The sequence below is a fragment of the Dromiciops gliroides genome, chromosome 4, assembly GCF_019393635.1.
Source record: "Dromiciops gliroides isolate mDroGli1 chromosome 4, mDroGli1.pri, whole genome shotgun sequence".
In the NCBI taxonomy this organism is placed as follows: domain Eukaryota; kingdom Metazoa; phylum Chordata; class Mammalia; order Microbiotheria; family Microbiotheriidae; genus Dromiciops; species Dromiciops gliroides.
The window spans coordinates 95,077,863-95,090,499 of NC_057864.1; the positions used below are offsets into that span (position 1 = coordinate 95,077,863).

General features: G+C 33.7%; 1 protein-coding gene across 6 annotated transcripts in view; it reads left to right on the forward strand.

Moving 5' to 3' along the window:
• The window catches only part of LHX9 (LIM homeobox 9), a 26,138-nt gene extending 16,315 nt beyond the window's left edge, over positions 1 to 9,823 (forward strand). For 4 of the 6 annotated variants that reach the window (XM_043964477.1, XM_043964478.1, XM_043964479.1 and 1 more), the window contains 2 exons: positions 1,621 to 1,823; positions 3,103 to 5,664. In XM_043964477.1, coding sequence (XP_043820412.1) covers positions 1,621 to 1,823; positions 3,103 to 3,360 — 461 coding nt within the window. In that variant the 3' untranslated portion in view covers positions 3,361 to 5,664. Of the gene's footprint in view, positions 1 to 1,620; positions 1,824 to 3,102; positions 5,665 to 6,107 lie in introns of those variants that run through there. The other 2 variants (XM_043964481.1, XM_043964480.1) reach the window with 1 other exon arrangement.
• The last annotated feature ends 2,814 nt before the right edge of the window (positions 9,824 to 12,637 follow it).

The following is a 12,637-nucleotide window of genomic DNA, read 5'->3' on the forward strand; positions in this document are numbered from 1 at the left end:
TTCTTTTCTCATTGTTACACTGAAGTAGGTTTTAGAACTCCCTGGTTCTTTTTTTTTTTTTTAAAGTGAATTAGTATTAGAGCTGAACAAAGAACATGGACTGTTTATATTTGAGGATGAGGTTAAAATTGTCTTTTGCTGTTCTGAAATTAGCTGTGGTGTTAGATGCAGTGATGCACTCATTTTACTAGTTATAGTCTCCATGAGTGACCAGCATTGGGTTATTAAAGTTCATGTAGCTTTACTTCTGAGAGATTATGAATGTTAGGCTGGTATCTTTTTTTCTTCCTCTTTAAAGCACTTCTAGTGCTAAAGAGATATTTTGTGTAGAACATCCGTTGGTGAAAAGAAAACACTAGGTTCTCTCCAAGGCCAGCTAAAGGCACATTTCTTAGGCCTACCCATATTTACCACATAAAGGAGGTAGATCTGAGTCTGCTACCTGGCCCCTCTGAAATGCAAGCTGGGGGATGCTTCAGGCATAAACTTGAGTAGAGAAGTAAGTATAGGATTATACTCCCTCAGAAATGTTTATTTGTTTTGTTTTGTTTTGTTTGAGAGGCAATGGGGGTTAAGTGACTTGCCCAGGGTCACACAGCTAGTAAGTGTTAAGTGTCTGAGGCCAGCTTTGAACTCAGGTCCTCCTGACTCCAGGGCCAGTGCTTTATCCACTGCCCCACCTAGCCGCCCCCAGAAATGTTTATTAAAATAACTCCAATGGGGGAGGGAGCACCTGTTTTCTGTAGGGTAAAGTCACAATTTAGCCATTTATACCTAGAAATCCATAATGGCTCAAAAATAGTATAATTATAGTTACATCAGAAATTTCCAAATCTCTATTTACCCTTTTAAAAATATGACAGGGAAGAGATGAAAGAAACTTAATCTCTTTTCTATTATCTGTGCCAATTTTCTCTGAATTGAGAAGGATCCAGGAAGGGCTCTAAGATTAAAACAAGCAAACAAACAAAATCAACTTGAGCAGGCTTTAACTTGTCCTTCAATTTGTCATATATTTTCTCATTGGCTAATAGATCTAAAGTTGCAAGGGGCTTCAGAGGTCATTTGAGTTTTAAAAAAATTAAATAGTATTTTATTTTTCCCAATTACATGTAAAGATAATTTTTAGCATTTAAAATTTTTTTTTAGTTCCAAATCCCCCTTCCTCACAACTTCCTCACCTCCTTCCTCCTTCCTCCTAACTAAGAAGGTAAAATCTGAGGTCTAAAAAGGTTAAGAGGTTGATTAAGGTCATACAAATAAGTATTCATCAGAGTCCGAATCTGAACCTAGGACCACAATAAAGTAATCACTCCCGCATCTAAGAGAGGAAAACTATCTCATAATTTGCCAAATGTAATTGTCAAGTTCTATATGTAGAACAAATTCTGATTCCTTGAAATTTTGTTATTTCTTTTTTGGAAAGGAAAAGTTACCAAAAAAAAACTTTACCCATAAAAATAAAGTGCTTTTTTCAGTCTCACTTCACCTACTTATCATTTTCCATTCCCCTTTCAAGCAGTTACTTTGAAGCAAACAAAAAGAAGTAGCTCCCCCATTCTTTTCTTCATCCAGGGTTCTTTACATTCATCAGTTGTTTTCTCATTGTCATTTCACCAGGTTGTAATGAAAATGAGGCGGATCATTTGGACAGAGACCAGCAGCCTTATCCCCCATCCCAGAAGACCAAGCGCATGCGTACCTCCTTCAAGCACCACCAGCTCCGGACCATGAAATCCTACTTTGCTATCAACCACAACCCGGACGCCAAGGACCTCAAGCAGCTTGCCCAGAAAACGGGCCTGACCAAAAGAGTTCTGCAGGTAAGAAGTCACTACCACTGGTTGGGTCAAAATCTCCCTTCCCCTTGCCATAAAAGTAGTTATCTTCCCTTCTTAGCGTGATATAGATATTATCTGTACTGTTTCTCATTAGTTTGATTTAGCTATATCCCAAGTGGGTGTGCTGAGGATTTGAGGGGGAACATGATAGGGTACCCAAAGAGAGGCCCAAGAAACTTTAAAGAAATGAAGTCAAATTCTTCCTTCTTTTATGGAGATGGGTCCCATAGAGAATGCAGGGTTTACCATATTACTTTGCTTATAGGAAGCAGTAATTTACACAGCAATGACACCGGTGTTTGTTAGCAAAGAAAGAGGTATTTTATGAGGCTTAGTCTATTGGCTTCTGGAGAATTGTCATTGCAGTCCTCTGTTCAGCAAAATCTTGGCAGTCCTAGTTACATGGCAGGGAATTTTGGATTGATACAGTCTTCAAAGTTCAGGTGGTTCCCCTTTTCCACTTCCAAAGGCCTAGGGTATGGTTTTTTTCCCTCAACAACAAATTTGTCAGTTTCTAACTAACAAATTTTGCTAACCAATAACAATGAAAAGAAAAATTCCAAATAATGAGCTCTGATTTATTTCCTCTTCCCTTAACGCATGGTTCATCATGTGGGAAGATGACACTCTAGTCCCACTGTGAGTTCTTTTTCCAGCAGTGGGTGATGGGAGATGCTGAGACAGACACTTTTTTCTTGCCCAGGCTGCCTCATGACCAATAGCATACACTTGCAGTTTGGCTGACCAGGGCTTGTCTGTGGCTATGGGACAGAAAGCTTTTTCACTCTGTGAAAGATCTAAGGGGAGGTGATCTCAGCAATCAGAAAGTCTGTTAGTACTAACTGCTGCCCATGTTGCCATTCACCTTTAGATATTTTCAATTACCATCACTCTTGCTTACCTTCAAAAGACTCAGAGCAGGCCCTCTTAATGACCAGTAGCTAAGGGCATAGTGTACTTTCCCCCTTGTTTCCCCATGCTTCATTTGAATTATTTCTTAACTTCAGTTCCAGTTGTCCTAAGAGGCACTTGTCATGCTGGGGGGTTATGTGCAGCCTAGCCAGAAAGCATTAATATGAAGTTTATTTGAAAAAAAAAAAGTGAAAAAGAAAGAGAAAAAAAAGCTTCTTTTTTTTTAAAAAAAGACAAAACAAAACAAAACATTTTAAAAAGGAGAAACATACATCAAAAAATAAAATAAAATAAAAACAATCAGCAAAAATAAACATCGGTAAAGAAATCAATTGGGATTGGTTTGCAGGTTTGGTTCCAAAACGCACGAGCCAAATTCAGAAGGAATCTTTTGCGGCAGGAGAATGGGGGTGTTGATAAAGCTGATGGCACGTCGCTCCCGGCACCGCCCTCAGCAGACAGCGGCGCTCTCTCTCCACCCGGCACTGCGACCACTTTAACAGACCTGACCAATCCCACTATCACTGTAGTGACATCCGTGACCTCTAACTTGGACAGCCACGAATCCGGAAGCCCCTCACAAACTACCTTAACGAACCTTTTCTAACATTGGATTTTTTTTAATTCTTCCTCTTCTTTTTTATTATTATTATCCTAATTATTATTATTATTTTTATTATTTACAAGACTTTTTTTTTTAACCCACAAGATATTTGGGGGAAAAAAAACAACAGCTTGGTGTGTAGCATCTGCAGCCACTTGGCCAATGAGTTTACAGTCATGTCTCTCGTTTAAAGTGAACATACTTTGTCTACAAACTGTATTTGGATTTTAAAAAATCATTAGGTCTTTCAGTAGGTAAGGGAAGTTTTTGACTCATTCTAATAAGTGCCTCTTAAAATTGTATGTTACTTATTTCCAGAATCTCGGGAAAAATGAGCTTTATTATCATGGGCAAAGAATCCCATTCCCAGTCTAATAACCAGGCTAAAAAAGAATCAGATAATTATCACCAAATAGAATTTTCTGTCTGGCAATGACACATATGCTTCTGGAATTTTGCAGTCTTCACATTAATTTTTATTTTTGCAACTTAAAAAATTTAGATGATTATGATTTCTCACATGCACCAAAAAGTTCAAATGAAAAAATGTGATTAGACAAAAGCACTTCAAAATAACGATTTAGAGATGTGTAAATGTTCATTGATTAAAGTCCCATCCAGCTTTAACATTCTAAGATGATTTGTGATTAATTGGGGGAACCTACTCTAGGAAGTTGGATTTTCCTTGCATGGGCATATAATTTAACAACAACAACAACAAATGACATTTCATTTTAACATTCTAGATATTATTCCCTTCCCTCCTCCCCCATCATGAAAATTCAACTTAGAATTTTAAAATTGAATACTTTTAGTCTCAAAGGACTGAAAAGTATATAGTCTTGAGGTAATTCTCTATAAATTACTTTCCTTTTTTCAGGGAAAATGGAAATAAGCAAAATATAATTCATTAAGATGTTTAGAAAAGTGGTTTAGTTAATTTGATTCATCGCTATTCTGATTTACTTCAGATTTTCCATACAATTGCTCCTGGCATCACACATACAAAAAAAAAAAGAAGAAAAAAAAAGAAGAGAAACTTTTAAAACTTCAGCACATTAATATTGTTCCTATCAACATTAAGTTTTTTGTTTTGCTTTATTTTATTTTGTATAAGAAGATATGTTTTTGAAAAAAAAAGGTTTTCTGAAATTTGGAATTTGTAGTAACCTGTTCTGAAGCAGATAAACTCAGAAGCCTTGTGGATGCTGATCTGAAATAATTTCCTAGTTTACAATAGCATTTTTTCTTTTTATTTAAACTAAAAATCTTAATGGTCTGGGCAGTGGTGAATGTTCATCTGTATGCTTCTGTTGTAGTTAAATACCAATTAGATTGTGAATTTTCTCAGAAAAAGTCAAGATATATGTCTTGCTTTAGTGGATTGTTAAGAATAACTTTGCACATATTCTCCACTTTTTCGGCCCCATAAATCTCTTTTGGTGGTCAGGGTGGCTATTTAATATATTTAAAGGTGTCCTTTTGGCTGTATAAATGTGTGGTTACATATTGACAGTTCACTGCCCACATTAAAGTGCATTATTGTAACTTTTGCTCAGGGTTTTTAGAAAATTAGCACAGAAAGTAGCTTATTTTTAAAAAAAAAAAGATGATGGAAGAGATGTTAACACTGTAACAGAAGAAACGTGTGATTGCCATTATATATTTAGCAAGTATGGTTATCATCTTATATGGAGCTTAAATCTTGACTTTTCCTATTTCTATTACACTATGGGCATTTACCACTAACCAGACCAAACAACCTTGGTAAGGCTGAGATCTTATTAATACACTTTTACAGGTAAAAAGATTGATACGTATAAATTTTGTTCTTTGACAGAACAATATATGGTACTATAGATCTACTTTATTAAGTAGACTAATCATAACTCAGTTCTAATATGTGCCTTATGATATAACTTGGAAGTAAGTTTGTGAAAAATCAGGATATATGTGTTGTTTGTTAAATTAACTGTTTTAAGCCCTTTTGACACCTCACTAGTTTTGTACTGTTTTACCTCTTATTTCTGAAACTCTTTTTATGGTGTATCCTGTTAGAGGGGACAAACATGTCATAGAAAGCAGTTGTGCACTCTTTCAAATATAGTTGATAAATTCAATAATCTTATATATTGAGCTTCGTGTTTATAGTACAGTAAGTGGTCTAGCAAAATTGTCCATGTTTCTTTGTTTATTGAGAAATACATTGTATAGAAACTATTTCCCCTAAATATTTATGGACCAAACAATTGTGATATATCCTATTAAATTTGTGTGAATAAACCATTTTGAATCTAAGGAGTTTTATTTCCCATAAGTTTTATTTAAGGTGTCCCTGAATTGGTGTGTTTCCCTGCTTTCCAATATTTATGACTGAATCATGTTAAAAGGGTGATACAAATTTTATAAATATTTAACAAGACAATTAGTCACTAGCTTTTCAATCCCTGGTTCTTATTCACTGTGTGTGCCATTGAGGATGCAATGTAATTCCAGATTCCTTTTAAAGTCATTTTTGGATAATAAAAAATGCCCCACTGATTTGATGCAACAGTCCCAGTTTCAGATTCTAAAAATGAAGATAAATAGCAGCTAAAGTAATTGCATGATAAATCACCTAAATATGATAAAGATTCAATGCTAGGTATATTTAACACAAATGAATAATGGTAAAACCCAGTAGAAATTGAAGACCCCTACAAGCCAGGTTGCTCTGTAGTTTAATAAATTGTCACTATGATTTCTTTCAGGGAGAACAAATCTTGGGGCATTACAGCCAAACATCCCGACGTTTGAAAATTCCCTAAAGTATTAAAAGAAGGGGAAAAGTTTGATCGGAAATCCACTGCAGTGAAGACAAAGACAATATTAGGTTATGATAATCATACATTAAAAAAAAAACTATTGAGCCAAAAAAAAATAAGAGAGAGAGAGAGAGACTTAAATGTCATTTCCTGAATGTTAACAAATTTATGTTCTTTATGGCATCTAACACAAATGAAGGCTTACAAAATTGTGTGGTTAAAAACAAAAGTTAGATAAGCTGTGTATAAACCAGAGCAACCTGGCAGTAATATACCCTACCCATGTTGGAAGAGAATTAATCCTTAAAAAAAATAAAAAATTTAGCAACAGCACATTTGTCAAGCACAAATACTTGTAAAATAAAGTCCAAATACATTCATTCCATCTGCTTGCTGATGTGTACTAGTCATATCTGTTAAATGGCATTTTTGTAAATTAAAAGAAAATCTATCACTCATTTAAGAGCATAGGGATCAAAACTAAGTAATTTTAGTATTATTGTTTATGGTTTCTTTTTTTAAAAGCCGAAAAATCTGCATGCACTTTTACATCTGTCACCTATAGTGTACATTTCTGTATGATGACTTCTCTTTGATGTTTCTTGTATAATAAATAGCTTTCATGAATAAACATTTTATTTGATGCAAACATAGTTAACTTTATGTAAACACACCTAATCTAGCTGTTGAAATTAATTTAGAATATTTTGGACACTCACTGTCTTAAAAGGCAGGATGGTAAACTTCCAATTTGTTATATCTTGAAAAAAAATAACCAAAACAACAAGGTGGCATTGTAGCTTAGTGTAAAATGATTCCCTTGGATTTTAATGTTTCATGACTTACTTTCATTTGTTGTATGCGATTGAAACATGTACTTAAAATTAAAATAAAGACAGAGGAAACCCAAACAACAATAAGAAAAACAAATCTCTGAAAAAGAGTAGCATGTGTAAAAGCGTCAGCAACATTTTTTTAATTTTAGAACATTAGGATAAAATTTATGGATTCTTGATAAGTTTACATGTTCACTATGCAATGAACAAATTTATTGACATAAAATATATTCTGAAATATGAAAGGATCTGATCTTTGCACAGTCCAATTTACATATGATTTTACAAGCAAAAATGAATGGAAAAATAAACCATTATTTAATAATGAGGTTTTTTTAATTGTTAGAAGGAATATTTGCAGAAAGAATTTTTTAAAAACTATTCGTATTTAGCTGTATATCCAAAGCTTATGTTAAACAAATTAACATATAAAATACTTTCCAGAAATTTTTTCATTAAGATGAAATTTTTATTATATACAAATGAACCCTATGTAAATGATGTAACTTTTATGAATAATTATGACAGACATTAAATATTTCACATGTATTCTCAGTATTTGAATGTTTTCTTAAATGCTTTCATCTTCTGGATACCAAAAAAGAAAAAAAGAAAAGAAAAAGAAAGGAAAAAAGAGAGAAACTCTTAATAAGAAGACAACACAACATGATATATAGATGATTTGAGACATCTTGAAAAGTGCTGGTTTTGTTAGTAACTAAAATGTTTATGCCTCAGTGAAATCTCGTATATAATTATAGTTGTTTAAATAGATTTAAAAATATACTTCATGTCAGTTAATTCAAATTCTTCTTCTACAGAAATACTCTTCTCCTATGTCACTCGCCTGTGACAGTTTGATTTAGAAATATCGTGGCACCTCTCCTAGTTCTATAGATGTTTAAATATTTGTTTGGTAAATGAAATGAGGAAAAATACCAAAGGAGAAAGGGCATGTTTTGAAAAAAAATCTGAAAAAAACACCCTGAAAAAAACTCAATGTAGTATCAGTTTTAAACAGGCACATTTTACAAAAAGCAAGAACTAATTAAGCAGGTTGGATGTGTAGAAATCATGTGATTTAGAGTTGGCAGAACTACTGTGGTTTTCTGTGTTAGAGAGTAGTTCTTAGAGTCTGGGCAACTGCCTATTTCTTGTCTTGGATTGAAAATGGAAGAATGTGAACTTCGAGGTAGGAGCAGTGCAGCAAGTTTTCATAGCTTCTCTACCTATACTGTGGATTGGACAAAAGTTGAGGATAGCCTTGTCTATCTTCTAGCAAGTTAATCATGGATGAGGGGAAAAAGGCTTCACTGAGATTCCCGAATATTACTGGAGATAATAGTGGTTGAGTTGGATCCTTTGATATTAATTAATGCTTTAAATAACTAAAATAACGGATGGCTTTTTGAAAAGCCCAAAAACAGTTTCAAAGCATTTCTGAAAAAAATTATAATTAATAGCCTAAAAAAGGAAAGTTTTAGTGTATCCAAACTCTAATGGAAGTCACTTAAAGTGTACTAACACTATCATGTATTTAAATAAACTTTCTTCCAACGAGCTCGAGGCACTCAATAAATATCTTATAAATATCTCATTTTTCCTTCACAATATCGCTGTGTGAGGTATAAACATGGATAACTATTACGAATTTCCCAATTCATCAGTAGTGAGCAGGAATTGGGTGTTTGGAGTGATGCTATTTTAAGTTCTTATATTAGGAGTAACTATATCATTATTATGAAAATGGATTTATTAACTACTATTATGGTGCTTTACTAGTTACTATAGCTTACATTTGCGATAATAATATTTTGACAGTGAACTAAAATTGTTGGATTTCCTTATAGAGAGCTCCTTTATTCAGTGGAATATTTAAATTTTACAGCCAGAAATTTCTAAGCACCAGGAATAAGAAGAGAAAATTAAAATTTACCCCAACTAGAACAATCTACAGCATACTTTCTCTGAAACTAGAAGTATATGCCAATATTTTTTTTTGCCTCTCCATTTTATTGTCTTAATTATTAGGATCCAGTTCCAACTTTTCAAATAAATAAAACTTTGCATTTTATCTTTTAAACTTTGCACATCTTTGTTGTATTGCCAGTGCCCCCACATAAGGCATCATTCTCTTTACATTTTGTCCCCGCTTTTCAAGCATTTCATTCATATCTCCTATGGACATTTCTTTTAGGAGAATGGCATTAAAATTTTTTTTTTCAGTTGTCACTTCATTTTTTTCAACTGTTATCACTTTAAGGTAATATATTACTTTGCCCTCTTGATAGAGTTGCTTTGATTTCCTATATTGTCATAGCAAAAGGATCAGAATTGTGCATGGTACTCTAAGAAAAGTCTGTGAATAAGATGTAAGTAACAATAATTCACATTTATTTAGTGTTATGTTCTCTGAAAATGACTTTTTTTTTCAACTGTGTTGCAAAAGTGAATCTTCATTCTTATTTATGATTGCTCCTCAATTCTCCCATTTCTTTGGGAGTTCTTTATATAGTCAACTTTCCTCTAATATACATATCCTTCCCTCCATTTTTCTAAATCCAACTTCTTAATTTATGTTTCTTGACTTGATCTCACACTACTATGGCTCGCAATCTAGAGATGAAAGGTTTGGATATCTGTTTTAGGAAGTTCTTGCTGTACATCTAAGTATGCTTTCTCCTCACATCTTAGAATTGTCAGGAATGATTTTTCCCCTTTGGATTTTGTTTACATCTTGCATGATCTTAAAATTTATCTTAAAAACCATAAATGGATACCTTTTCTGGCTATTTGAAAATAAAATTTGCTGCAAACAAAAGAAGACATTCTAGTCTCCATTGCCTTATATTTATGTATGAACATAGTTAAAATATATTTTGTTTTATGCTTTGCCCCTGAAACAGAAAATATTAGTCATAAAGTAATATTTAAATTGGTGCTCATCACAAACTGATAAAAGATGAAGAAATTCCAGGTGAGGCTGTTGTTATTGCCTTAACTATTCTAATGCTGATTTCCTGCTCCTTTTTTTCTCCCTTGGCAACAGAAAGGTAGGAAAGGGTCATTAGCCTCCACTTTGACATTCACAGATCTTATCAATGGGCATTACTTGGGTTTTTGCCTATATTATATTTGGTTAACTTAGATTTTTTGAGATAAAATATCCTTTATGAAATAGGAGAAAAAACTTAGATGTATTTCACAATTAAGTTGTTTGAACTTTATAAACAAATATACATGACTTATATATATATAAAAGAAAACCTTGAGTAAGTCAATGAGAGAAATCGTATTCAAAATATTTTACCTGGCTGACAAAGATGCTGTGAAGAAATACTAATATTTTGTAGGTGGGGCCTGACTGACCAGTCTTCTGGTAGTATAGATCTGATATATGAACTAAATGAGACACTCATAGACCATTCAACAGTTGACAAAAAGATTCACTTTGTTATAGCAGGAGAAAACTACGTAACAAGGAAATGGAGCAAGGTCACACTGATCACAACTCCTTTGCCTTTGAGTTGCCCAGAGTGGTCTGCCAGTCAAATATTACAAAAGGGCTGGAACCCCTCAAAGATTTTCATACTCAGGTGACCAGGAAGTGTTATCAATAGTTAGAACCTTTAGTTCTCTGAGCCAAATAAATCTTGAGAATGGTTTTAATACTTTTAAGGAAAAAATGTTTACATGGTGGGATATTCTGGTAGATATTTTGCCTACCACATGCTTGAAAAGGAATCCTTAATGCAGTATTTTTTTTCAAATAAAGAAATGATATGGGCTTTTTGGTAATACATTTGAGGTGATCTACTCTAGAAAGCCAATTAGAGACTTCTTTTGATTTATTGTAAGTGTGCAGATTTGGGCTTTGTTGGCAGAACATGGAGTAGAAAATTTTAATGAAGCAGAAAAATTGATCTTTCAAAAGGTTCTTAACTCATTCAATTTCGTTTTCTTGAGCTCAGCAAGTCAGGAACCTAGTTGGAATGTTTTTCCAAAAACTTTGTCCTGCTTCCCATGTAGGGCAGTCCAAAAATAAAATGTCATTCATGACTGTAGGTTCATTTTTAAAAATGACATCTCAATTTGAAGTAGAAAATGGCAAAAAGTACTTTGATTTTTCTCTTTGATAAAGTCTCTTTTTGTTAGACTACCAGGATTGTGCTTCCCCTATCCCAACTCCCTACCCCCCTTATATTTTTAGTTTATAAGCTTCTTGTGGGAAATCAACATATCAGTCATTTTAGGTTATGCATGCACTGAACACTTAAGTAATACAGCCTTAATGGAGGACGGTGATGACTTTGATTGATTCTATAAATATCATCCTGTTTGTGTCATGGCTAATGTTAAACAACAGGTTGACCAACCTTCAATATTTAGTGTAAACCAAAATATAGGAAAAATTCCCTATGGATAAATAGAGTCCCAGAATTGTAAAGCTAGAAGGTACCTGTCCCTCATTTTGCAAGTGGTAAAACTAAGAACCAGAGAAGTTGTGAGGTGTCCAACTCTTTGTGGCAGAACTTGCCTTAATAATTAAATTTCACTTGGTTCACAAAGATATGCTTAAGAATTGGAAGGTGCATTCATATATCTGGTGAGTGTTTTAGTATAATTTGAACATTGGTCAATCCCTCAGGCTGTTTGGACATTAGAGTATTTAAAAAATATTAGCTATAACATAAACTTATTTCTATACATAATGTGGAAAGCAAAAAAAAAACATTTATAAATTGATGCGACTGGGACATTAAACCAACCACACTATACATTTCAGCAAATGTACAATGTTAGGAAGCCTATTTACTCTACATAAAGTTAAGAATTTAGCATCAGTCCTGTGCTTCTCTGATTCTCACTAGTCCAGAGTAGCATACTTGAAAAGACCACCAATAAAATGAAACTGTCAGATTGTAGAAGCTAGTTATTGATATAATTTCAGAATCATAATATGAGAAAGGACTCAGTAGATAAACAGATCCAATTCAGGAAAGTGCAGGATTAAACCACTTAATAGAGATGGTTGTCTATTCATTCTCTTATTAAATGACTTGTCCAAATATCACTAGATTTCTCCAAAGAAAATCACTAATAGGATAATTAGTTTAGTCTTAGATAAAATTGCTTTTTTCTTACCCTTGAAAGCTGGGGATATGGACTAGACTTGTGAGTTCATCGGGATAAGGGTTTTTTTGTTTGTTTGTTTTGTTCATTTTTGTGGGGCAATGAGGGTTAAGTGACTTGCCCAGGGTCACACAGCTAGTAAGTGTCAAGTGTCTGAGGGCAGATTTGAACTCAGGTCCTCCTGAATCCAGGGCCAGTGTTATCCATTGCACCACCTAGATGCCCGGGATAGGGAATTTTAAAGTGAGGAAACTCTACATATTCAGGTCAGCATCTTCTCGGCAAATTATATTCTTAGAGATTTGGCTATAGCCAATTTAAGTGACTTTTTTTTTTGGATCACACAGCCAATGTGCATTAGAAGCAAGACTAGAATGGAGGTCTTCCTGATTTAGAGGACAACTCTTTATCCATTATTCCAAGCTGCCTCACCCTTGTAAGAAAGTGAAACTAAATGAATTTTTAGTTTTGCAGCACAGTCATCAATGGCATCTTTATTATTATTAT